General features: G+C 37.2%; 1 protein-coding gene across 7 annotated transcripts; it reads left to right on the plus strand.

Annotated features, from left to right (window-relative positions):
* The first annotated feature begins 1,763 nt into the window (after positions 1 to 1,763).
* On the plus strand, positions 1,764 to 25,480 carry hif1al (hypoxia inducible factor 1 subunit alpha, like). Of its 7 annotated transcripts, none has more exons than XM_042486118.1 (15): positions 1,764 to 1,880; positions 8,625 to 8,812; positions 9,769 to 9,813; positions 9,903 to 10,057; positions 11,808 to 11,913; positions 14,726 to 14,832; positions 15,914 to 16,098; positions 16,251 to 16,357; positions 17,849 to 17,996; positions 18,118 to 18,368; positions 19,969 to 20,132; positions 20,232 to 20,327; positions 20,804 to 20,961; positions 22,129 to 22,240; positions 24,439 to 25,480. In XM_042486118.1, the coding sequence occupies exons 1-15, from the start codon at positions 1,846 to 1,848 to the stop codon at positions 24,589 to 24,591; spliced, it is 2,010 nt and encodes a 669-aa protein (XP_042342052.1). In that variant the 5' UTR covers positions 1,764 to 1,845; the 3' UTR covers positions 24,592 to 25,480. The 7 variants fall into 7 exon arrangements, with proteins under 7 accessions (XP_042342052.1, XP_042342051.1, XP_042342053.1 ...); XM_042486117.1 differs by having other exon boundaries at positions 1,766 to 1,880; positions 14,726 to 14,841; XM_042486119.1 differs by having other exon boundaries at positions 1,767 to 1,880; positions 11,835 to 11,913; positions 14,726 to 14,841.
* The last annotated feature ends 2,315 nt before the right edge of the window (positions 25,481 to 27,795 follow it).

Here is a 27,795-nt window from a genome sequence, read left to right on the forward strand (position 1 = left end):
TCCAGATTTACATTTAATGCACACTGAGTCTTTTTTTGATTTAGAACAGAATGCCTTAATTATCATTGAACCGCTGTAAAACAAAATTTATGTGCAACCCCTCTCAGTGGTACAAAGGGAATAAATAAAAACGACAAAAATCATAAAACGATCCAACATCTCAGACAGATAAACTAAACTTGTAACAGCAGTAAAAAATTACAAATTGCATAGTCAGTGTATTGCAAAATTCATCTTTACGTTTGCAGCTGCGTTTTTGTGACTTTGGAAATCTTTTTTTGTTGTATTTTTGAAAGGTGTTCTATATTTACAGATTATACAATAACACATGCATTGTCGATCTGTTCACACAAATAAAATCAAAATTAAAATGAAGACAAATCTAACTTTATACGTACACGTTTATACGTTTATACGTATATTTGGAATAACCAGTTGTTTCTAGTTATGTTCCAAACACACACACACACACACACACACACACACACAATATATTATATATATATATATATATATATATATATATATATGGACACAGAAATCACCTGATAGTAAAAATGACAATTAATGGTCTGATCAGGTCTTTAAAAAAAGAGAAAGAAACAAGTTTATTGACTCAAAATATCCCCTATTTCTATTTCTGATGTATCTCCAGATATCTATATACATTATCAGTAATTATAAGATGACTGTATCAGTAGCGTTGGCAAAACAGATTGCTTTTATCTTTACTTTTATTAAAAAATCAAATACCTGAAACAACTTTGAGTGGCAGTTTAAATGAACCATAAGATATAAAACATACAGTAGACTTTAAAATGTTTGCAGAAGTTTGGAAAAAGACAGCTGCCACTGGGGGACAGCACAGAGCCATATGTTACTTTTAAACTCTTTCACTCTCTATGCTTTGCTTTGACTGCAGTTGCTCATGGCCTTCTCCCTGTGTTATTGAAAGAAATCAGACCAATTTGTTCAGTTTTCAAAGGGTTAAAACGTAAAGGGTTAGGATCATTATGCAAATCTATTTGTAGAATTTCAGATAAAAATGTCTCATTTTTAAGGTAACAAACAATTCTTCAGGTGATTTTACACTAAAGATAACATTATATTATATAATATTATATTATATTACTGTTAATAAACAGTTAACAAACAAATTCCTACATGCTTGAGCTCCGACCCTTTAAACCTGAACAAATTGGCTTGATTTCTTTCAAAAACATGGGAGGAACTTACATGTAACAAGAAAATTACCTAAAATTTTAGTATGAAAAAAGAAAAGCCTAACCCTAACCCTAATATTTAGATATATAGATTAAATAATAATATTAATAACAATAATAATGATAATGATAATAATATTGTTTTCTGGACATTTGCCCTATTTCTAAAAATATTATTCATATCTAATAATCTTTCCCTCTATCTCTATCTTTCTCTTGAAAAAATCTAATTTTCTCATCTGTTTTCTGTCACCTTTTCCTAATTTTTTTTTTTTTTTTTTTTTTTTTTTTTTGTGGGGCATTTCGGCCATGTTTTAAAAGAAATCCAACCAGACTGAGGTTTGAAAGGGTTAAATGCGTGTGAAAGGCGTCTGAATGGGACACACAAGAAAACTGACGTCGATCCAGGTTTCAAAGGGTTAAATGGAAGCCAAGCAGCGTTGTTTGCTATAGCTATGGGAAAGAACACTGGTTTGTTTTTGTTTCCTCGGTGAGACTTTTATTTTTTAAATATGACCGGAAACCGCGTCACAGATGTGAACTTGACACATTTGGAAGTTGTGTGTCCTCAGTGTTTGTCCTGCCAGAACAAACACAAACAACAGCAGCTTCCACTGTGAACATGGAGGAGAGAGAGGAAACCGTCGCGGTCAAACGGTAAGTATTATTGATTTAAACACACTTTTTAATGTCTTTTTATTCCGAGTTGTCGCGCGGCGTGTTCACTGCAACTGGCCGAGTCCCAGAGAGCCTTTAAAAACACTGGGTTCCCACACATTTCCATTGACAACATACTTAAAACACATTTCAGACATAATTCCCGCAGGATGGCACGCATGAAGGGACGCGAGGAGCAAATAAAGACACGTGCAGTGACATATGGACCTATAGTAGTCATGTTAAACAATTATGTATCAGTTTCATCACACGCTAAAAAAAAAATCCACAACTTTTCCAAAAGTGTCAATGATTTTAACTTATCACCTTTTCATGTCTTTTCCAGTTTTTCCATGACAGTGGGAACTCATGAATAGCTAACATAGAATAATATAACATAGCAAGTGAGTAAGAATATTATTCCTCTCTGGTAACTTTTACTTTTCAATAACCCTCAGAGAAAAAAAACAATTCATATACGTATATGTATATATATATATATATATATATATATATATATATATATATATATATATATATATATAGTGAAAGGATTTTTGCACTTTTAATTATTACTTACTGATTTTGGAAAGGTGAGGCAGTTTTATCTATAAAGCATTTATTATTATTATATTATGTTATTTATTTATTAATTCATTTAATGTATAAAAAAATTTTCATACACAGTGGTAGATTAAATGTGTTGTACAGAGAAAGTTGCAAACATGATAATGCAAACTAACAAGAGCCTAACATAGTGCACTAACATAGTGCATAACAAATTACAAAGTCAGCAAAGCAAAGATAAGATTGGATATTGGATAAAAATGAGAAAAGCAACAACAATAATGAGCATAAAGATACTTAAAAAATGAAAGAAAACAAAAACAAGAAAAAAACAAGACCATGAAAACATAAACAAACTGAGCGTTGAATGTTTGGGTTTTCAGAGGGCGGGTTTGGTTTGGCGTTATTAATTATTTCTGCTGATGCATACAGACACTACACACACTTTTAATAATAACAAAACTCTTTCTTTCCTTTCTTGCTTTCCTCTTTTTCCTTTCTTTCTCCTCCCTCTCGTCACAATCTCCCAATGTTTTGGAACATAATCAAGCCATCTTGCTCAGGTTTTCAAAGGGTTAAAGGAGCTGATAGTGTCACATTTCACTGGAGTTGTATCTGGTATAATCCATGTGACAAATGCAAATGAATGAATGATTGAATGTGGCCATGAATCTGATACTGACAGTTGTCTCTGGCAGTTGTTGAGTTGTGATATAAATGCAGTTGAAAGAATATATTATTGGCAACATCATCGTCCACAAGCCAGTGTCAGTGGGTCGTGTGTATGTGTGTGTGTGTGTGTGTGTGTGTGTGTGTGTGTGTGTTTGTGTGTGTGTTTGGAAGCTTTAGTGGACTGCATGTCGTCACTCAGTGTGTGTGTTCACCAAAAAACACTCGACTTTGTGTTTCAACATTTCTGTATTTTGGTGAACAGTTTGTTCCAACCCTAACGGAGCGAGGTCAGTGTGTCATTCAGAGATTAATACACATGTCCACACAAACATGAGGTGTGTGTGTGTAGGCCACTGTTGACATGCTAAATATCTTTCTGTCCGTCCCTCCCCTGTGGTTGAGGACATTGTGTTTTTAGAGGCCGGCCTACTGGTTATCTTTTACTTTGTAGCTCACATTGTTTTAAAATAGCTGATTGGCTAAACGTCTTTATTATTATTATGTGTTTGTGTGTGTGTGTGTGTGTGTGTGTGTGTGTGTGTGTTTTTTTTCTCCCCTCCTCTAATAAAATGCTGTTTACATTTGTTTTTTTCTCCAGCTCACACACTCACACGCAGACTTCTTGCATGTCACGTAGAGCTCGATCAGGCCTTTACACGTCTCCCAGACACAAACACACATGCTCACACCGAGTGATGAGAAACGGTCGCCTACGTGCAGTTCTGCTCACTGATGAAACACACTCTGTTCTGTACAGCTCCTCCCAGCTGGCACACATGTTGTTGTTGTGAAATGGTGCATATTTGAGGTGCTGCATTGTAATTAATAGCAGCAGTAATATTGTCAGCAGTTGTAGTAGTGTGGTGTGATGTGAAGTTTGAAAAGCTATCTGAGATAAACCTGTGATTTTGTTCTTGTTTAATCATTTCCCAGCTTTTTTTATTACTTAGATCAGTTGTCCACATTTCACCCCAAAAGGTAAAGTTAGTGTAGCTATACTGTTTAAAACAGACGCTAATGTGGACCTTAATGTTTCATATTACATTTTTATACACTTCAGCGTGAATTTTTGGCAGCGATTTTAGATTTAGTCTTTGTCTTGAGATGAAAACATTTATTAGTTTTAGTCATATTTTAGTCATTTTTGTCTTTTAGTTTTATTTGACAAAAACCCGAACGTTTTAATTGAACAAAACAAAAAAAGTTTTGGCCACAAGTAAATAATTTGAGACAACTGGTTTTTGTATTTAGGTTCATTGTAATCTCTCTCTTAGTTATGATGCCTCGCCGTACAAAAACAGAATGGGGCACAGCGTTTAAGGTCCAGTGCGTCGTATTCGCAGCAGATGCACAGTGTTTATTATTTTTATTATGTACGGGAAAAACACTCTAGTTTGTTTTTATTTCCTTAAACCAATCACAGTAGGTGGCGCTAAGTCCAGGATGCAGCAATGGTGCTCTTGCAAAAGTATGTCAGAGGTGAATTTGTTTTGGTGGAAAAAATTTGGGAGGTGGGCGCTGTCATTAAAATGACCCCACAAAAGAAAAACACCACAAAAAAACATGAACAGGCGTATGTCACTAGGCACTAGATATTGGTTTTTCAGGGCCAATACCAATGCCGATTATTAGCACTTAATGAGACCGAAAACTGATATTTGGAATCGATATGCATTTACAATAAAAATGAAAATATTACTGACAAAATTTTTGAATTTGGAATATCACAAACTCCACCACAAAACTTTGTTTAAATGCCTTTAGCAAATGTTTTACACAAAACTGAACTAAATGTAATTTTTTTTAAAAAGGTCAGTGAAAATTTTAATAAAAAAGTGAAATCCATGCAGCAATCCATGCTGACACTTTTTTGCATGTAACGCAGACTGCCTTCCCTGGTGTTGGTTGAGCATGATACGCACACTTTTTTATTAATCTTCATCTGCCATCATTAAAGGAAAATGCTGGTACAGATAATTGGCAAATGCCAAATATAGGCACCAACAACTGGCCAGGCCGATAATCTGTCGACCTCTTGTGTTGAGTTTGTTTCAAGAGGAGCGTAGTATTTCTGCTGTTTGGTTTCTGTGTCTCATTTAATGTGATTGCATATTCATCTGCTGCATTAAACACTGTGTGAATGAGAGACATGAAACCGTACTCGTCATGTCAGTACTTGTTGATCCAGGCCGAGCTGTGCGAGGCGTATCGTGGGACGGATAAAGAGAGAGGAAGGACCTGGACACTGTCCCAGTAACTAAAATAAATAACATTCTCTTCTCTTCATTTTTGGACAGTTTTCTCTATTTTTACTATCAGCTCTGTTCTCAGGAATAAATGAGCTGAACTTTCTGGTCATGATGTGTTTTTTTTTTTTTTAAATCACCACAGTTGGCTGTTAGGAGAGTTCAGGATTTTTGAATCTTAAGTTATAGAAGCCAGACTTTAAATAAGACTTTAAAAGGGCAGTAGTTGAGATCTTTGTTGTTGTAGAACAAATTTCATATTGATCACAGTGTGTGGTATGCAGGGTGTCTGCAGGTCTTAAATTCAATTTCATAAATATTAGGCCTTAAAAGTAATTAAATGGCCATACCTTTTTTTGTTAGGCCTTAATTGCCTAATTTTTTTCTAATTTATCCATCTTTTATTTTCTTTTTGTCAAAATGACTCAAGCTTTTCTGCGCAAAAGTCCACATTTCTGATTTTGCAAATATTTTCTGAGCTTATACTATCTTTTTACTCTATTCTTGCACTTATTATTGCACGTGAAAATATAGATTGAACTAACTCACTGTAATAACCATATTCCTGAATAAAACCTGTCTCTGTACTTGACCACATTTCTTTACTACTGCCTTACAAGAAAAAGATCATTTGTCCAAAAATTATCCTAACTTTGGCTAAATGTTATCTTTAAAAAAGGCTTAAGCAATCAATTTAAGTGTCTGCTGCTTGTACACATCCTGAATGAGTCTATTTTATATTTTAAGGTGAAGTGGTATTGTTTAAGCAACTGGTCCTGTTTCTAAAATCCAGAAGACTGAAAGTTGGACAGAGTTCTATAGTTTGATTCAGATTTTGCCGGAGCACTGTAATTTACATTCATTTTTCTCAAATTAGGAAGTTGAAATCTCCCTTATTTATTTGTTTTCCCAGATAGAATAAAGGTTTCCAAATGTTTAAACTGTGTTTTAAATCATCTTTGACCTTTGGGATGATCTAGCGCAGATTTGACCGGTATAGAAGTAAAGTGGTTTTTGATCTTGACCTTGTCGCATTGAGAAGAGCCAGATGAGGTGGCCCGGGCCTCTAATTAGGTTGCCTCCTGGATGCCTCCCTGGTGAGTGTTCAGGGCATGTCCCACTGGTAGGAGGCCCCGGGGAAGACCCAGGACATGCTGGAGAGACTATGTCTCCCAGCTGGCCTGGGAACACCTTGGGTCTTAGGCTGCTGCCCCACGACCAGACCAATAAGTGGTAGACAATGGATGGATGGATGGATGTTCCTTGTCCCGTGTGGTATTCATCTGAAAAAATGTGACGAAATCTCCCTTTTTTGCATTTTCACAATTAGAATAAAGGTTTCACAAATCTGAAACAGTGATTTAAAAAAATCTCTTGCCTCTCTGGAATAATCTAGTTCAGATTTGTCAACTCTAAGTATAATGTTTTGGGTTTGAAACCTGGATTGATATAACTTTTGTTGTCCTGTGTTTAGGCATCTTTCACAAATATTCAAACTGTTGAACCCTGAGCAAACTGGTTTGACTTGTTCTTCTAAAACATGTCCCAAAAATTGCAAGATATTGTATATTTAGAACATTAAGTTTTCTGTGTACTCTTGTTTTGTTTTTTGTTGTTTTCATTTTTTGTTGCTATTTTTCATGTATTTTTTTGTAGCTTTTTACTAATTTATGCTTCTTGTTAAGTTGCTCATGGCCTTCTCCTAACGTTTTCGAAAGAAACAAGCCAATTTGTTAAGCTTTCAAAGGGTTAAACAATGTGCCTTTCCCTTAACTTCCCTTAACCGCTGAACCACTTCAGCGTCCTTTGGCTGAGCTGGCACTCTACAGAAAAGAAATGAGTGTAAATGGGTTTTATTTTTTGCTGTCGCGAATGAGATAAACGATAACTTTCAATAAAAAAGTGACTCAAAGTCCTTTGACCTCTGTCACGTGACACTGGACACAAGCTCAGACCATCGAGGGCTCCGGTGGGGTGAGTCTCTTTCGTCGTTTTTAGTTGTGAAAATCATGATTATCATTTAATAGTCCATCTAACAGGATGCTCAGTGAATAGAAATCGCAACACATGCTTCCGAACAATGTGCAGCAGGTCACATTTGTATCACAGGGCGCAAAATTACTTACTTATTTAATATATTATGCTATCAGATGAGCAAATGTTAGCTAGCTAGTTAGCTAACGGGCTGACAACTGCGACATCGCGTTAACAACAACAAACACTCGAGGGCTGCAGTGTCAAATCGACAAACTTGTTCATTCATGCTGTCAGTTTTTAATCTGTCCCGTTTATGGGTAGATAATTAGACACGGTGGCCCAACCTATCGGAAGTTTCTGCTGTGCTTTTTATGTCCCGTGTTGCTTTGCTAGCGTCTTTGATAAACCAAATCTACCGGCACAGACGCTAAACGCTGCTGTGGATGGGGCCAGAGTGTGTTTTAGCCATCTATGAATATATACCAGTTTCAGTGTACTCACTTAAATGAAGAACTTAAACTAAAAATGAACCATCTGAGGCAGCGCTGTCATAGTGTGTTCATTAAGTTGGGGTTTCAACCCTGGAAGTTATATGTAAACAACCATTATAAGATGTTAAACATATTTAGTTTGGATCATTATGATCCAGTTTTGAAACTCCCATGTCTGACCGAACTTTTGCCCGCCATGTTTATGCATTTATGCCATCAAGCTGGCTACTCCTATTATAAAATAACATTGTTATCTCTGTAGTATACTCGCCTGGTATGCTTTACAGTTAAGCGTTTGCTTTCTTGCTAGAGCTACTATGCATATACTAAAATGTGCAACTACTAAAAGTAAATGATAGCTAAGATAAGATAAGATAATCCTTTATTAGTCCCACAATGTAGTGGATTTTTTTTTTTGCTGATATCCGATATGCAGATAAATATACGCATTTGGCTAGTAACTGATATTAATATATCCACTTTGTTTCCTACCTAATTTAATTGATCTGCAAGTCTTTTCTGTAGTGGAATTAACATCATATTATGTATAATCTTATTGTGATGGCCCATGGTTTGTCCATTGTTTTTATCATTTAGGTGAATGGTGATGGGTGACATCAAAATAGGAGGATTTCCTTTTCTTTAGGTTGGAAAGAGATCTCCTCAGAATGTCCGTGCATGTCCCAGTCAACAATGCTGAGTAGATGTGGGACTGTAACATGATCCTGGACTCCTCACTGACATCTTTTTTGTCCCTTTGTCCCTCTGTTTTCTTCCTCCTCCTCCTCTAGAGGAGCAGAGGAGAGGAAGCTGCGTTCTCGCGATGCAGCCAGATGCAGGCGGAGTCAGGAAACTGGAGTGTTTTATGAACTTGCTCACACTCTGCCGCTCCCCCGCCGAGTCTGCACGCACCTGGACAAATCCGCCATCATGAGAGCCGCCCTTAGCTTCCTGCGGATGCACCGCCTCCTCCGACCTGGTAAGAAGCAAATCTTCAGGTGGTCGTCCAACCTGATAGAACCTGAGCGTCCCACAGATTTCTTAAATATCAAGAAATTTACAATTTTGTGTTGTCATGATACAGTAGAGATGGCACCTTAAAGTGTGTAATGTATCAGGGATGCAACTGTACACAAAATTCACAGTTCAGTATGTACCTTTGTTTTAGGGTCAGGGTTCAATACTTTTTCACAACAGCAGAGAAAACAAAAAAATGTAGGATTTTTTTTTTTAATGTAGTCATTCAATGTTGGCTTATTGGCCATAATTTCTGTGACAGTTAGCACAATCAACAGTAAAAACACTCACATTACATTCAAGTTTTGCCCTTCAATATCTTTAAAAGATATAAAATTGAAACAGTTCGGGGTTGGACATTGATGTTACCTACAGCAGTCGAGCAACGGCTTCTGCTGGGTCACAGTCATGGATCAACAAAAAATGCAGGGGGGAATGTGTGTGTGTGTGTGTGTGTGTGTGTGTGTGTGTTTTTTTTTAAGCATCTCTTAAAAACTCACTTTTGTAAAAAAAAAAAAAAAAAGCCTTAACCCTTAATATTACTGTTTGATTGTTTTATATTTTTAACTTACTGTCTTTTCATTTGATAGTGGTCTTGTTTTTGTCTTATCTGCTTGCTTATACATATGGTTATTTCTCTTATCCACATTTTGCTTACTTATTTAGTGCAGTGTTATTTTATTATTTGTGTTCTGTTGTGCTCTGTTTTGGTTATGTCATAAGGGGGCAGGGGAGGGGCTACATGCGTTTCTGGAATCTTATTTTATGCTGTAAACCTTTTTATCTGGGAAGTACTTTGTGCTTAAGCTTGAGAAGTGGTATATAAATAAAGATAAACTAGGATTACGTTCTAGTTTTCCCCTTTTAATACCTATAAAATTGAGACAGTTCTGATTTTGACATTGATTTTACCCACAGCAGTCGAGCACCGGTTTCTGCTGTTGCTCGACATCGGTGTAAACTGTAAGTGTAACTTGACTGGTGTGTGGCGGCATGAATATCGTCTTAGATTTAGAATATTATAATAATCACCTGGTCATTTTTTCCAGCAGGTGAGAAGCAGCAGGAGGAGGACTCTGTAGAGGAGGAGGATCCAATGGATGCTTTCTGTCCTCAGGCGCTGGCTGGCTTCATCATAGTGATGACTGAGGAGGGAGACATGATTTACCTGACTGAAAACGTCAGCAGACACATCGGCATCACACAGGTAAGAACACAACCTGAGCTCTGTTCAGAAAGCAAGTTTAACGAACTCTGGGTCTAAAGGCATATGCACACTAAGTTTTTTTTTGTGTGTTTTTTCTTATATTTTTTTTACCCTTTAAAACCTGGTTCAGCATCACTTTTCTTGTGTTGCCTTCAGACAACTTTTACAAGCTATTGAATGCTCAGTACATTGGTTTGAATTCTTTCAGAAACTTGGGGGGAAATGCAATGACCAACTTTGTTCTGAAAATTGCAAGAAATTAGTTAAAAGTCACAAATAAAAGGACCTGAAAATTAGCGATAAAAAAGGGAAGACAATTATTTAAAAAATGTATTTAAAAAATACAGAGAAATATCCAGAAAACTATATTAATAATCATTATAATTATATGTTTAAAACTATGTTACAGAAAAAAAAAAATATATATATATATGTATATATTTTAATTTTCTGTCCTTTTTTTTTTAGGTAATTTTCTTGTAATATCTTACTAATGTCTTGCTACTCTATTGGCCATGTGTTGTTAACTTGCTCATTGCCTTCCTCCCAAGAAAACAAACCAATTTTCTCAGGTTTCGTTTTGAAAACATGCTGTGTGATATGCACCTCTCTCATGTCACTGATGTGTCCTACAGCTGCTTTTTCTTCACTGTCTCTTGGTCAAACAACTCTCTAAAAGCTTTTTATGGATGCAGGAAATCGAACCAAGTTAGATGAGACTTGGATTATACTGCACAGGTTGTTTTAGAGTTCCTAAACAGATGTTTTGATACAGTTTTGCTGTTTTTAAAAACCAGCCTGTATGACTTCAAAATCATTAAGAATTTTCTACATTTTGAGGTAGGAGGGTGAGGATATCATCTTTTGAGGAGTGATGTATTCTTTGGATTTGAGCAGAGCTTTTACTGTAAGCCTCTGGGACAGTACGTGACTTGTGCCGAGTAACCGGAGCAGAGAGAAGTCGTCCATTCGATCTATTCTTAGCCCTGTTTAAGATCAGGTTTATCGTTGAAACACAGCTCGGTTATGACGAGTGCAGACAGGAGCACAGAGTGAACAGTGCTGTGTACTGTAGAGCTGTGATGATGTAATCAAACAGTGATCAGATTCACTGTCTGTTCCCTCAGTAAGGTTCACACCTACTGCAACACCTACTGTCAGTGATTTCAACAGATTTAGCTTTTTTGTTTGATTTTACAGAACTGCCATGAATTGTTAAAAAAAATAAACTGATTGAGATTGAGTAAAGAAAAAATACATATTATCCAAGCCACCAGTCATACCAAATACTTGCCCAAAATACATAGAGGTATGATAAATAGTATTTTAATTGAAAGAATCATGTCTAAACAGGACAGACAGCTTCACCCAAAGTGTGTGAAGGTCCTTCCTCCCTGCTGCAGTCAGACTGTACGACCAGCAATGCTCCCAGGAGATCACACACACCAAAAAGACTTAAACCTGTGCAATTTCAGTATCACGTTGTGCAATTTCATAATGTGCAATTAACAACAACAACAACAATAATAATAATAATAATAATAATAATAATAACAATAATAATAATCTTTTATTGTATAGCACCTTTCATAATTCATAATAAAAAGCAAAAGCAAAAATCTCTTCTCTTCTCTTCTCTTCTCTTCTCTTCTCTTCTCTTCTCTTCTCTTCTCTTCAGGAAATACTCAATTTTAATGTATTTCAACTTTTGCATGGATGCAGCTGATGCGTCACCTTTTGTTTGTTACAGACAGTTGTTGCTGTTTGTTGTTTTCAGCTGGAGCTGCTGGGTCAGAGTATTTATGACTTTGTTCATCCCTGTGATCAGGAGGAGCTCCGAGACCTGCTGACCCCAGGTCAGACGCTCTCTTTATTATCACAATAAAATCTTCACAAACAAACAGTGTTCAAGAAGGACTTGCTGTTTCAGAAATAAAAGCAACAATGTTTCTGTTGACAGGATCACTTCAGTTGTTAACTAAAGGCTTGCAGTGGCTGCAGTATCAGCCTTAATAGTGGAAAAACAGTAGTTTGAGCAGCAGGCAGCTCTGTAGCAGTGACGCTTTCTGTGTGAACACCGCATCCGTGCAAGCCGCAGCAGTTCAGCGAGGTAGCTGTCAAGCAAGGAAACTAAAAAGGAAGAAAAGCAATGGGGCCAGCTCGCTAAATCACACTACAGCCCATCATATTTTTGTTGTTTAGACTTTGACTAAAAAATGCTTCCACCAGATTAAAAAACACACAGTACGTGATGCTCACTGATTTTTTTTTTTTTTTTTTTTAAATCTAAAGATGCACGTTCGTTTTCCTTTTTCTGTTGGTTTCCATACAGATCATACAGCCCACTCCACATTCACTTTTTTTTTTAAACAAACTTTGTCTACTTGGAATTTCAACCCATTACATTTGAATTTGTGTTGCTGCCTTTTAATTTCGTCCCGACTTAACTTGCATGCAGTGCCCATGAATAACAATAATAATATTAGGGCCCGACCAATTCGTCGGCCGGCAGATTTAATCGGCCGATTATAGCAATTAGAGAGTAATCGTCAATCGGCCAATTGACGCCGATGTTAACACTTATTTTTCACTAATAAAATGCAGGGAATATGGTGGGGTTTTTTTTTAGAAATTATGTCCTTGTGTTATGTATCCAGTAGAGGACGCTCCGACTCCTTTCATGTCACGCTCCACAGTCAGCCCACAGCAGAGTGGAGTAGCTGAAGTTAGGATATCCTAGCTTAACCCTCTGAGCCAGCGTAGTCGCCGGCGACTAAAATGTGTTCCACATTATGTAAAGTGTCGTAACTCTGAGACCCTTTGTCGGATCGTCTTTCTTTCTTTCTTCGGCAGTGTAAAGCTGCCGTCTGTGCTGTTCACGGGGATGTCTCCGATGCATCATAGCTCTTTCAGAAGCTTCTCTATTCAGCCCTGGAAATCGAGTGTTTTTACGGGACCTTGTTCAATAAATCCGTGATGATAGATCCGATATTGGGTGTCTCCCGTCCATATTTTATTCATATTTTGGTGATAAAAGTATATTAGCATCGATGCTAAACGCCATATTGGTTTACCATGGTTCCTTTGGAGAGAGGTCAGACGGTTCTTACATTAACGCACGTCATCTGAAGCAAGCTGCACTGTGATTGGCCTAATCCTACTGTATCTATCGCTCTGTGTTATTGGTAGCGCCCCGTGTATTAGAATAAACGCTCTTAGCCCCTATAAAAATAAATAAATACATAAAAATAATAATAATAATAATAATAATAATAATAATAATAATAATAATAATAATAATGATGAGACATGGGTACATCAGGAGACAGTCTAACAGGCAGGGGTTGACAAAATATCAGACACCTCAGTATGATGCTCCTCACACCAACACCATTACCACCTCAATAATAACCATAAAGAAGAATTATCGGTTTTCTTACAGTCAACAACATTTAAAAAGTAATAGGTTTAGTCTAATGAAGTGGCCATGAGTGTACACGCCATATTTTTGTCTTTTTTTTAATTGAAAAATGTAAAAACTTAGTCGGCCGATATATCGGTTATTGAATTTTTTTATTCCCTAATATCAGAATCGACATCGGCCCCCAAAAATCCATATTGGTCGGGCCCTAAATAATATCATAATAACTTTATTTTAATGGCACATTTAAACAGAGTTTGCAAAGTGTTTTGACAAGCAAAGCAAAAACAGGAATGGGAAATACTGAAGGCTATACAACAACAGAAAGCCAAACAGTCGAGTGAGCTCAAGCGAGGCGCAATTATTTAATAACAAAGTTATTAAAACAAGAGGACAAATAATGCAAGATGCAGGACGCATAATACCAATATAATATAATACAAACAAATAGACCATAACAAATAAAAGCAATAAAACCACAAATAAAATAAATAAAACATGAATAAAATAGGTAAAATAAATAAAAAAAAAAAAGTAAATAAATCAATCAGTTATTCATTCATTCATTCATTGTCCGTAACGGCTTGTCCTCGTAAGGGTTGCGGGGGGGCTGGAGCCTATCCCAGCTGTCATCGGGCGGAAGGCAGGGTACACCCTGGATAGGTCGCCAGACTATCGCAGGGCCGACACATACAGACAAACAACCACACACACTCACAGTCACACCTAAGGGCAATTTAGAGTCACCAATTAACCTGAGCTGCATGTCTTTGGACTGTGGGAGGAACCGGAGACCCCGGAGAGAACCCATGTAGACACGGGGAGAACATGCAAACTCTGCACAGAAGGGCCCCTGGGCACGAGCCAAACCCCGGTTCATATGGGAACAATTTTGTTATGTAGGTAGAGGCCAGAACATAACAAAATAAGAAAAAAGAGGCTCTACAGATAAATACACCACTTACACACTTTGAGTGTGACATAAATCTATAAGTCTATGCGTATTTTTTAAGGAAAATCCTGCACTTTATCTTAAAACAAAAACACTGCCTTTTTTGACTATTTTATCATAGTTTGGTTATTTTCCAGTCTTTCCCTCATTATTTGAATATCTGTGTTTTTATGCTGACATCTGAGATCATGTTGAGTTGAGGTGCTTAGCCAAGATATCATCTGCTGTTTTTGGCGAGAACAATTTAATTTAAAAACAAAGAAGAGGAGGGTTAGCTTTGTCATTTTGCTTTCAGGTTTGAGTAAGAAACCACTGGCAGAACAGCTGAATGAGAGGGACTTCTTCCTGCGCATGAAGAGCACTCTGACCAGCAGGGGGCACACCGTCAACATCAAGTCTGCTGTATGGAAGGTTCAGTGTCACCAGAGACTGTGTTTAAAGTCACACACACACTTATCTCAGTGCTGAAGTCAAGTGTGGATAGATCTCTCCAGCCAAGAACAACAGGGACAAAATTTTCCTAATTGGGCCCCTTTCCCACACCCACTCCAGAGCCACTACCACCCACCCTTACTTCTAATAACTTCATATGCTCCTCAGCACATCACATTCACCACATTTATGGGTCATGAGCACATGAACAGCCCTCCAAAGTCCTAATTACGATTGGGAAATCGGGAAATTTCAATGATACTGTCAGAAATGTGAAAACACAACAATAATTTCTGTTTTTACAGCTATGATAAGTGGTCTTTTTCTTTTTTCTTTCTTTTTTTTTTTTAAGGAAAGTTTTCTAGAAAAATCTATGGTAAAATAGACACAAATACAGCCATTCAAATTTTTATGTCCCTCCCCTAAACCAAAATTAAAAAACAAAAAAGTTCCTCCCCAGTGCTTGGAAAATTATTTGACATTCTTCCCCCTTTTTGCACCACTCCCTCCCCTCTCATAAATAAGGAATAGTCCCTTAGCTGATGTTATGCTAGCTTTCTGTTCATTGTGCCTCACACACAGTGATGCAGTGGGCTGCCAAATGTGATGTTCAAATGAGGCTCAAATGTTGATCAAAGGCAATTTTTTTGACCAAATACAAACTCTGGATGGTGTTTATTTGAGTTGCTTTGTGGCAAGTAGCAGACACACACAAGCCTGTCACAAAGAATCTACGATTATGAGCATGCAAGCAGCACTTAAACAGCGACTACAAAAATGTAGCGGGTCCTGCTGTTGCTTTTATTGTGAACACAGTATCAATCTCACACACAGGACCCTGAAAAGATACTTATATTTTCTGAATATTGTATTTGGAGTAAGTTTTGTACTGTTGATGATGTTAAACACATAAAAAGCATAAAGCTACATTTGATTTGTTTGGCTTAAAAAAAATTCTCAGTTAATTAGTTTATGAATTTGTTTGTAAAACATGAAACAACACTTTGCCCAACTCCTCAAGCTTAAATTTAATCTTCCCTCTCTGTTTCAGGTCCTCCATTGTGCAGGTCGTATGCTTCAGCCGGGGGGCGGCTGCACGTCGCCGCCTGGTGGCAGAGTGATGACCCTGCTGTGTGAACCCATCCCCCACCCGTCCAGCGTGGAGTTCCCTCTGGATGCACGCACCTTCCTCACCCGTCACAGCATGGACCTGCGCTTCACACACTGCGAGGGCAGGTAGGATGAACACCAATCCCGACCTTTGACCTCCTTGTGGTTGGAAGGTCTCTCATTTGGAGGAATATCACATCACGGTGAGACAAAAAAGAGGGAAATAGAAATCACTACATCTTTTTGTTAATGATTTTAATTCATCTCTCTGTTCCCAGGGTGACAGAGTTGGTGAGATACAAACCTGAGGATCTGATTGGTCGCTCAGCCTACGAGTTTCATCATGCGCTCGACTCTGATCACGTCAAAAAGAGCCTGCACACACGTGAGTTTATGTGTGCTTTACCAGAAAAACATCACACTGTACATGTATATTTAGTTCAAATAAACACTAACAGTTGTTAACAAAGCTGTTGTAAACAAAGCTGCAATGTTTCACTTATTTTAACGTAACTTGAATATGTTCATAACAAAAAAAACTAGCTGAAAACAGTATTGATATTTTTCAATGTGTAATTTTCAATGTTTTTTAACCCTGATGGCCCACTTTAATATTACACACACTAGTATTACTCTGTTCACAAAATGTGCTTTTCAAAATCAGCTGTAAAAGATATTACACAATAATAGTTTTCTTGATTTTTCTTGATTTTGTTTATTTAAACCAACATCAATCCATATCATTAATATAAAATATTCATTCATTTTCAGAATTTTAAGCTTTAACATGCCTGGTTTCTGTCATGATGCCACTGTCTTTTTAGATGAAAAAAAAACCCTACAAAAAAGGAATTATTTTTAATAAATTACATACTAAGTACATTATGATACATTTTTTGATTATCACGGCCCAGGATATATCAATGATTAGCAGGAACATTGATTTTTATAGATTACCTTTTTTGTGTCAAATACTTGCACTCATATCGCTCTGCACACAAAATGCACTTTTCAAAATCAGGCTGTAAAAAATATTAGAAATTAATTTTATTTTCTACTTTCATTGAGTTTTTTTTTTATTTTTTTTAGTAAAAATCATGCGTCCTATTAATTAATATCAAATATTCATTAATCTAACAAATCTTTGCCTTTTAATTGTCAGGTTTTTGTCATGATGCCAGTACTTTTTTAGATGAAAAACACAAATAAATAAATCATTTTTAATATACTACATGCAAAGTAGACTTTTTTGCTGCTGACAGCCTGGGATATGTCAGTGGTTTGCAGCAACACTGATTGTAACACTGCACCTAGTAGAAATAGCATGTATTTTCTCCATATGCCAAATATGGTAAAAATGACGTCATCAGGTGGAAAATAGTACAAATGAAAAATTCCAAGTCAAAAGCCCAGAATGACACCCAGAAATAATACAATGCATGTTTATATGCTTTGATGGCTGTTTTTGATGATGCGCATTTTTTGCACTTAACAGTGTGAATTTAACAATTTAATTCAGTGTATTTTAGACTTATTGTCGGAGCTGAATTTCCAAGATTAAACAAAAGTACACAATCATGCCAAAATCTACACCATATGCATAAACACAGCCAAAATTATCAAAAAATGAAGAATGAAAAGCACATATAATGTGCCAAACAGTTCCCTAAGAGTTTTATTCTATAGTTTCAAGGATTGTATATTTTTTTAAGCCCACAGAGGAATGCATATCATATTTATTTGAACTTAAGATATGAGAGTTGTACAAATGTTATCAGCACATGGAGGAGCATTTTGTCAATTCTGCAATCTTTCAGCCCTTCATGTTTGTACATTGTGTCTCTCTTCTCTCTCTGTATGTCCCTGTCTGCTGTAGTGCTGTCCAAAGGTCAGGTGAGCACCAGACACTATCGTTTCCTGGCCAACAGAGGTGGATTTGTGTGGGCCGAGACTCAGGCGACCGTCCTCTACAGCAGCAAGACGTCGCAGCCGGAGGCCGTCGTCTGCCTCAACTTCATACTCAGGTATTTAAAAAGCAGCAAACTCATGTCTCATAGAGCCACGGCACAGCTGGTATTTTTAGAGCTGCAGCAGTAGACAGGATGTCAGGTAGAGTTACATACAGCAAACTATCTTCTTCTGCAGTGGCATAGAGCAGCCAGACGTTGTTTTCTCCATGGAGCAGATCCGTTGTGGCGGGGTGGCTGAAGCTGAACCCCTCTCACCAGCACTTCCACCAGAAGATTGTGTGACTTGTGACAGTGAGCGTCAGACTCAGGACGCAGTTTTGATTCCCAGCAGCTCTGCAGATCTCTTCTTCAGACTGAAAGAGGAGCTGCAGGAGCATCTCCAGTTGCCTCCCGAGGCCGGAGACGTAATCGTCTCACCGACAGGAGGTGAGACACACCAATTATATTTACTTAAGCATCAGATTATTGAACTAGATTTATTGTATCTTAAAATCATTAGCATGTTGTCTACGCTGGAGTTTTTCCTTTTTCTGTTTTTTATATAAAACAAGGCTGCAGCTGAATAGTCCTTTTTGCTTTAGAAGGTTCCTAAATAAGTGAAATAACCCTGGAAGTATATAACAGCCAAAAAACTTGTGACATGGGCTCTGTCTTTGCAGTGTGGCTGCAGCCAGCTTCGCTTTGTGAGTTTTAACTAGTAATACATTATGTATTTTATGGAGGGTTTGGAAGCACATAGGCTGTATCAACTGCAGTGTTTCCCCTACAATGTCAGCGAGACCCCCGCCAGGCCTAAATGTTTGTTTGGCTTGCATAGGACGGTGAAGTACACTGTATTTTTATCCCTTAGGAGGCAGAATCAAACTTGCCAACCCTTCAGATTTTCCCTGCCCTCTCCAGTTGTCCACCCCGCATCACATTTCTCCTGATTTAGAGCCCTCGACCATGTGTGTAATCTCCATGGGGGACCGGGGGTCACATCTGAAAGAGGGAAATTCGGCCCCCAAAATTTGTGATTCATGGACACAGGTTCAAGCTGGTGTGTTTAGTTTCACTCATTCAGGTGGAGGCAGTGCTCTGTCTACTAAGCGTTTTGGTGTTATGAACAACAGAAGAAACAAAAGAGGAAGATAGCTGAGATCAAGCAGTGAGGTGATCGTACTGAACTGTGTCGCTGTGAACTGACCAGGTTATCATTATGTTGTGGGTCAAAACACACAAATGGAGTGCACACACTGTCTGTGATGAACAGTCTTTACCACTGCGTCCTGTGTTTTACTGACATCCAACATGCAGCAGCTGGTTAACGAGGTAATAGTGAAAATGCTCAAAAATAGTTCAGCTATTGTTTTGTTTTTACAAAATGTGCCGGAAAACAGTTTGCCAGAGCGCGGCTTGGGCCGCTCATTCCTGTCCGAACCCAAGTGACTGAGCCTAAGCGATTCATTTTATTATTTCAATAACGAACAAAAAAGTAGGCCCAATGAAAACTAAAAACACACCTGGCTGATCACACAGCTGATCAATAGATCCATTGGAGCAGATGGAGAGGCAGACCCCTCATCCAGCTGTTTTTTTGTTATCGGGTGGGTTTAGTGATTAGGGGGCCTGGTGCCCCAGCCTAACTGCCTTGCTTTGATTTCAAGAAGTTATGCTGTTTTCTGCACCCTCAGCTAATATAGATTAGTGCAGGTGATGTAGAATTGGAGAAAATTTGTTTTTAAGTCCTTTTTTTCTGGGGGAGTACATATATATATATATATATGTGTGTGTGTATATGTAAACAAAAAAATAAGAACTTAAATACTGGGTGAACAAAAATTTGAAGGCAAATATAGAATCGCTGATCACCTGTGCCGTGGGACTGAAGCCAACCACGCCAGTACGTCCTCCCAGACATCGTGCCTGTTATGGATGTGTTCAGTGTGTACCACCAAGCGTTAAAGAAATCCTGGTGGCCTGAGTCTTTTCTGCGCGTCTATTCGACAGAGATTTTTGAGTTCTTTGTGTTTTCTGTCTCCGTCAGCATTTGTTGAGCTGTCGTTTGTCAGTCCGCCCAGTCCAGACTCAGTGCCGGACCACCCTCAGGACCTGAGCACTCCACAGCTGCGGCAGCTCCTCTCACACATCTTCAGCCCCAACACCCCACCTTCATCATCATCATCAGCCTCCTCATCTGATGCTGAGCAGGTAAATATGACCCCAAATCTTTTTCAAAATGTTAAAAGTATTCTTGTCCCTGTCTGATTAAATTCTTTAATTGTCTCAATGTCTGTCGACTTCCTTCAGAGTCCCAGTGAGGAAGAGTTAATGGACACCAGCGAGATGGAGAATTTGTTTGCCGTCAGGCCAGAAGATGAACAGAAGTATGGACAAACACTGGAGGTAAGAGCAGAAAATGTCCATAATCTTCTCTTAAAAAAAACAACATGTTTTTGTCTCCTCTGTCTTCCACATCCAGTGTCGTGTTTTGAGCTTTTATTTTTCAGAATAAAATTCGGAAGGAAAACGATGTAATCCGATCTCATAGAAATCTTGAGTATTTGGTGAAAATTGGTCAAAAAACAAAGAGCGTTGAAAACCTGCCATATAATACCAAAGTGCAGACAATGTAAGATGTAAAAAAATAAATTAATGATACAAACTTTGCAATGTTTTTAGTTATTTAATAATATATCTCTCTATGTTGTGACAAATTCAGAACACATTTTCATTATTTTACACAGACTTTAGAATATCAACATGCTACAAGATAGTGTCAAGATGTGAACTTTGTAAAAACTAAAAAGCAGTGTGAAAATAATTTCAAGTTTGAGTCTTGAAATGAAAAACTGAAATATTGCCCATCTGTCTTTTGTTAGGAGGCGATGGATCTGGATTTGTTGGCTCCGTATATCTCTATGGACGATGACTTCCAGCTGACCGTCCTCAGCAGTTTGCCAGAGGAAGCCGCCAAACTTCCGTTCTCTTGGTCTGATTCCTCAACTGTATCGCCTGCAGTCACAGTGAGAAAGAAACGGTACTATGGGGGAGTTCCCAGTCCACCCAGTACAACACAGTTTAGAGTTATAAACTGACACTAGAGAAAAACAGAAATATCATGACATCAACCCTTAGGGACTGTTTGGCACATTTTACGTACTTTTTATTCTTCATTTTTTGATAATTTTGGTTGTGTTAATACATATGTTAATACATTTGGCAAGATTGTGTGTTTTTGTTTAATCTTTGAATTTCCAGCTCAGCTCCTACAATAAGTCTAAAATACACAGTGTAAACTAAATTGTTGTAATATTCAGACTGTGAAGTGCCAAAAATGCTCCACTGAAACCCATTCAAACTACAATTTTTGATCCCACAGCCATCAAAACATAAAAACATGCATTGTATAATTTCTGGGTGTCATTCTGGGCTTTTGAGTTTGAATTTGTCATTTTTATTATTTTCCACCTGATGTCTTTTTTACCATATTTGGTATTTGGAGGAAATACATGCTGTTTCCACTAGGTGCACTGTTACAATCAGTGTTGCTACAAATCATTGACATGTCCCAGACTGTGATATGTTTTGTGTTTTTTCATCTAAAAAAAGTACTGGCATCATGACAAAACCCATTTAAACGGTAACAAATCTGAAAATTAGCCAGGTATTGATTTTTAAATTTTTTTTAGCTTATTAAATTTTTTTTAAGGATCACTACAAAGTAGGACTGGCTGATGAACAGTAGAGCTGCATAATTGGAACAAATCTGATTAATTTCATAACTTTTCTAAAATATGACTAGCTTCTTATACATTATACATGTAATGCTGTAATACTTTCTAAAATGCTGACTGATGACACTTAAATTCACAAGATGGCAGCAAGACTGACTGAAAATGAATACAACGTTGATATTCTTACATCTTTACATCTAGTGATACACAAAATGTGCAGTTTGTCCTGAGGGTGGCGTCACAGGAAAGATGTTGGATAAATCAAAGAGTTAATAATGTGTACGGTGGCCACTTGAGGTCAGATTAGTAAATTGTATCAGGCTCACGTCTACGGCTGAATGTTAACATTAGCTACCTATGTGTTTCATTGCAGGTTGTACAAAGTTTATGATGCAACTAAAAATTTTGCATTTCACAGAAAGGATGACAAGTGTTCCACATGGTTAACAATGTCTCTGTTTCGCTGTAAGGTGTCATAACGCAGACGATGAGCTGCCGTCCCAGCTGATGATTCAGGACAAGAGACAGAAACAGGATCCTTCCTCACCAGAAGAGGAACAACTTCTCAGCCACAGACTGCCGGTGAGTGGAAGAGGAAATGTTTATCCAGCAACTTTTTAAAAGAAGTTTGAAAAGTGCTTGAGAGCAAGAAAGAAAAGTAAGCTTGACAAGATTGACTTTATTTACAACCCCCCTCCCATTTTATACGGTTTTCATTCTTCTATTTTTCTTTTTTTTTTATAATTTTGGCTGTGTTCATGCGCATTGCATACGTTTTAGCAAGATTGTGTATTTTTTTGTTTAATCTTGGAATGTTTAGCTCAGCTCCTGCAATAAGTCTAAAATACACTGTGGACACTAAATTGTTACATTCAAATAGTTAGGATCAAAAAATGCTCCACTGAAACCCATTCATACGGACATTTTTGATCCCACAGCCATCAAAGCATAAAAACATGACTTGTATTATTTCTGGGTGTCATTCTGGGTTTTTGACTTGGAATTTGTCATTTTGACTATTGTATTTTTAGGATTATGCATCCTCTATAGTTAGTTTGAGACTCTTGAGTCTACCTCAAGTAAGGAGCTACCCATATATAGTGAAGCCTAAGCGCCTGTAAGTTGACCATAGATACCTGAGATGGACCAGTGCCAGCAAATTTAGAAACACAAACACATTCCTCACTTCTCAGGAGAACCTTAGTTCCTGACATGTTAGAGTTTGATCCCAACCGTCTACGTCATGACAACTGCATAAATACCACTGTCTTTTCTCTGTTCGTTGTCGGCCACTTGCATGTTTCCCCTCGTTCCTGTGTCGACCCGAGTGCTCGTAATAAACGTTTCCCGATTGAAGCTTTAACTTGTGTCTCTGCTCTTCAACTTCATCACAGAATATCATCCTATCAGTCATATTTACCACATTTGGCATATGGAGAAAACTCATGCTATTTCCACTAGGTGCTCTGTCATAGTCATTTTTTTGCTGCTAATCACTGACATGTCCCAGGCTGTGATAATAAAAAAAACTTTACATGTAATATATTGAAAATAATAATTTTTTTTGTGTTTGTCAAAAACCATGCATTTAAAGGGTAAAAAAATCTGAAAGTTGTGTTTTTTTCTTGCTTATTCCACTTTTTTTTTTTTTAAAAAAAAGTAGGACTGACAGTTTTTGACTTTTTTTTTAAATCTAAAAACATAGTGGCATCATGACAAAAACCTGGCATTTAAAAGGTTACAATTCTGAAAAATAATGATTATTTGATATTTATGATTAGGACTGATGTTGTTAAAGAAAAAACTCAATTAAAGTAGAAAGTCATATTAGTGTATAATATTTTTTATAGCCTGATTTTCAAAAGCACGTTTTGTGTGCAGAGCGGTATCCGTGTGGTGTTTTGACACTGCACAAAAATAATAATGTATAGAGATCAACGTTGCCACTAATAATTGACATATCCCAGGCTGTGCTATTTTTTTTTTTAAATGTGGTATTTAAAATATATTTACTTATTGTGTTGTTTTTTTGTTTTGTTTTTCATCCAAAACCACATTGGCATCCTAAAATTGAAAATAAATGATGGTTAAAATTCTGAAAATTAACAATTATCTGATATTCATGATAAGCACTGATTTAAAAAAAAAAAAACTCAATGAAAGTAGAAAATGATATTAATGTATAATGTTTTTTTAGAGCTCGATTTTGTATTTTGTGCACAGTGCGATACAAGTGTGTGTAAAATAATGTGGGCCCTAAGGATTAATATTGATTTAACGCTCACTAGGAACAAGTTGAAGAAAAAAACATCTGAATGGAAGATTATTTGACATGATAGAAGACATTTCTAATTCTGACCTTTTTGCGAAGTAGAGAGAACACAGTCGTGACTGTCAAAGAAAAACTGTTAGTTTGCTTTCTTACAGTTCAGTTTGCAGTGAGATCCCACAGTTCACAGGATGATCACAACATTTTTTCCACTTCATAAATGACAGAAACAGAACATAACGTCAGTGGGTATCAGTGAGATAATGAGCGGAGTTGTACACTGAAGCAATGATCACTGTGACTCACCTTCACAGCAATATTTCAGTTAACAATTAGCTTTCCGATTGTGTGTCATAACTAAATCCAAAATAGAGTTTAAAATTCATGCCATGATTTCACCCTTCTCAATGAAAACTGTAGAAGATGATTGACAGTTTTATGAAACTAAGTTATGATGTTTAATTTAGGCTTCCATAGTTCCCTCTGACTGTTTGTTGTACTTCATCTTCAGGGCTGTCTGGAGGAAACTGACCAATCAGAGTCGTTCTTGGACCCGGTGCCTAGAGGGCGGACTCAGCTTCTCACAGACAGAGACCCTGTTTTAGGAGGCATACAGGGACACTGTAATCCTGCAGGTGTCAAACACACACACACACACACATAGTTACAGAGAAACCTCTGTACATGAACAGTGCCCAGACATGTTTGTCATTTGGAGTTAAAAGCAAAACCATTAAAAAAGAAGTGACTCAGTCAGAAATCCTGGCGATCAGCGCTCTAACTGTGACAGTGAAGCTGTCTCCTGGAGTACAGTGGCCCTGAGAGCTGTGCACACTACAAATTAAGAAAACATCTCGATCCATAAACGACATACTATACAGTGAATTATTTTTTAAATTTTGACAGCATAGTATCCACGACATGTTATGAAATTGGGAGGCATACTATACTGTGATATTTGATGAATTTCAGGGGACATATCTAATGAGGTTTTATGAATTCTGGCAACATACTGTGCCATGACTTTTTTTTTCATGATTTTGGGTGACATACTACATCATGAATTTTTGTAATCATTTTTCATGGCATACCATACTATGACGTTTTCACGTTGTGTTTGAAGACAATAATAAGACTTTTTTTTCATGATTTGAAACAACATGCTGTACTGAGTTTTTCCTCATAATTTTTGATGCCATACTATACTCTGACTTTCATTCATGGTTTTTTAGGAGATGCTGTACTATGACTTTTTCACATAATTTTGGATGACAAACTATACTTTGACTTTTTAAAATATTTTCGATGACATACTATACTATTTCTTTGTTTATAATTTACTAAGATGCTATAATGTGGCTTTTTTCATGATTTCTGTCAACCTACCATACTCTTACTTCTTTTACTAATGAAACACACTTTACTATGACTTTAGGCACGTCATGGCAAGTGTTTGCACGTACAACTGTATGTTTGTGTCTGTGTTGTATGTTACAGTGGCTTTGAATCCAAAACAAATTTCCCGTTGGGACAATAAAGTATAACTTTCCTTACCTTTCCTTTTTTTCATGATTTCTGACAACATACTTTATCACGATGCTTTACAGTTTTAATAACTTTGTAGTTATTGACAGTAGACAGCAGGGGCGATTCTAGGATCAAAGCTTTGGGGGTGCTTGAGCACCCAGAGTGCTAGCCGGCCAGCCAAGCGAAGTTTCAGTTTTGTACATATAAATACAATTTTAGGAACAAGAATTCCTACATTTGTGAAAGAAAGGCATAACACATTTTGGGTAGGGGGAAACACTGACTAAACCAACGAATCTGAGAAAAGTGATTTAAATGCTGAGCCACGCTAGAAGAGGAATGGATGGAATCATGTAACATGGAAAAGCAAACTTTATCCCTGAAAGTTTTCAACTTTTTTCAGCTGTTCTTGGGACGAGTCAAATTTTGACATTTTTGCCTTAATATTGCCTTGCATTTTGGATCATTTTTTTTCGATATGCTATATTATGGTGTTTTTTGGCCGTTTTTTTTTTTTTTGCAAATTTCAATTCTCTGGCGCGTCTTGGCACGCTACTTGAGGTGGTTTTCAACTGTTTTCAGTTGTTTTTGGGACAGGTCAAATTTTGACATTTTTGCCTTGCTATAACCTTGCATTTTAGATAATTTTTTCGACATACTTTATTATGGTGTTTTTTGAGCGATCTTGCAACTTCCTATGCTATGGACTGGATTTCTTTCTTCTTTTTTGCGACATGCCTTATTTTAGCCTTGCATTTTGGATCATTTTCTCAACATGCAATATTATGGTGTTGTGGGCCGTTTTTGAAACTCTCTACACTATGGCGTGTCTCGGCACTCTAATTGAGGTGGTTTTCATCTGTTTTCAGCTGTTTTTGGGACACGTCAAATTTTGTCAATTTTGCCTTACTCGCCTTACTAGCCTTGAATTTTGGATCATTATTTTGACTTGCTATATTTATGGTGTTTTGGGCCTTTTTTGAAACTTTTTATGCTTTGGCTGGTCTTGGCACAGTATTTGAGGTGGTTTGCAGCTGTTTTCAGCTATTTTGGGAAGTGTCAAATTTTGAGACTTTTGGCTGACAAGCCTTGCATTTTGGGTAATTTTTTTGAAATGCTATATTATGGTATTTTTGGCTGTTTTTGAAACTTTCTATGGCGTGTTTCGGCACGGTATTTTAGGTGGTTTTCAACCAGGCGCGATTCTCGTATCAGAGCTTTGGGGGTGCTTGAGCACCCAGAGTGTTAGCCAGCCAGGCATTTCTGAAAGAAAAGCATAACACATTTTGGGTAGGGGGAAACACTGAATAAAACCAATGAATCTGAGAAAAGTGATTTAAATGCTGAGCCACAGCAGAAGAGAATTGAATTGGAATCATAAAAGAAATGGAAAAGCAAACTTTATCCCTGAAGCTATCTATGGACAAATTTACTAATTTCTGGAGTAGGACAACGTGTTTTTTATACAGCAGCTCACCAACATATACACATAAACGGTATATATGTATGTTTCTGGAGTAAAACTGCCCCCTATAATGAGTACCAAAAATACCAAAAAATGGATCTTTGACTTATTTTTTGGATTTTTATTTGAATTGCACAACATGAGACATATGAACATTTAATGTTTGTCTCTGTCTTTTTCCTTGTCTGTATCATACAAACACATAAATAAATTAACTTGAAAAAATAAAATTGCTTGAAATTTAACTGAACATGGCTATTTTTTCTAAAAAATGACCTTATGTCCACGATGGGGCTGGCTGTCTGTCTGCACACAAACACACACACACACACACACACACACACACACACACACACACACACACACACACACACACACAATAAATGAAGTCGAGCTAGTAAAAAAAACATTGCAAGCTACCGTTAGCAGACAAGCCAATATCCACGAGCAACTAACAGCAGCCAGTGGACTATTTTGATTACAGCTCCGGTCAGTTTATTTTTTCATTTATTTATATAAACAGCTGAAAAAAAACAGTTGAAAACCCACCTCAAATAGCGTGCCAAGACACGACATAGCATAGGACGCTTCAAAAAACCGGCCAAAAACACCATGATATAGCATGTCCAAAAAATGACCCAAAATTCAAGGCTATAGTAAGGCAAAAATGTCAAAATATGACCCGTCCCCAAAACAGCTAAAAACACCTCAAAACAGCATAAAATAACGCGACTAGACATGCCATAGTATAGAAAGTTGCAAAAATGGACAAAAACACCATAAAAAATGCATGTTGAAAAAATGACCGACAAAGGCAAGGCTATGGTATGGCAACAATGTCAAAATATGACATCCCCAAAACAGCTAAAAAACACC

Source organism: Plectropomus leopardus, chromosome 5, assembly GCF_008729295.1.
Source record: "Plectropomus leopardus isolate mb chromosome 5, YSFRI_Pleo_2.0, whole genome shotgun sequence".
Classification (NCBI taxonomy): Eukaryota; Metazoa; Chordata; class Actinopteri; order Perciformes; family Serranidae; genus Plectropomus; species Plectropomus leopardus.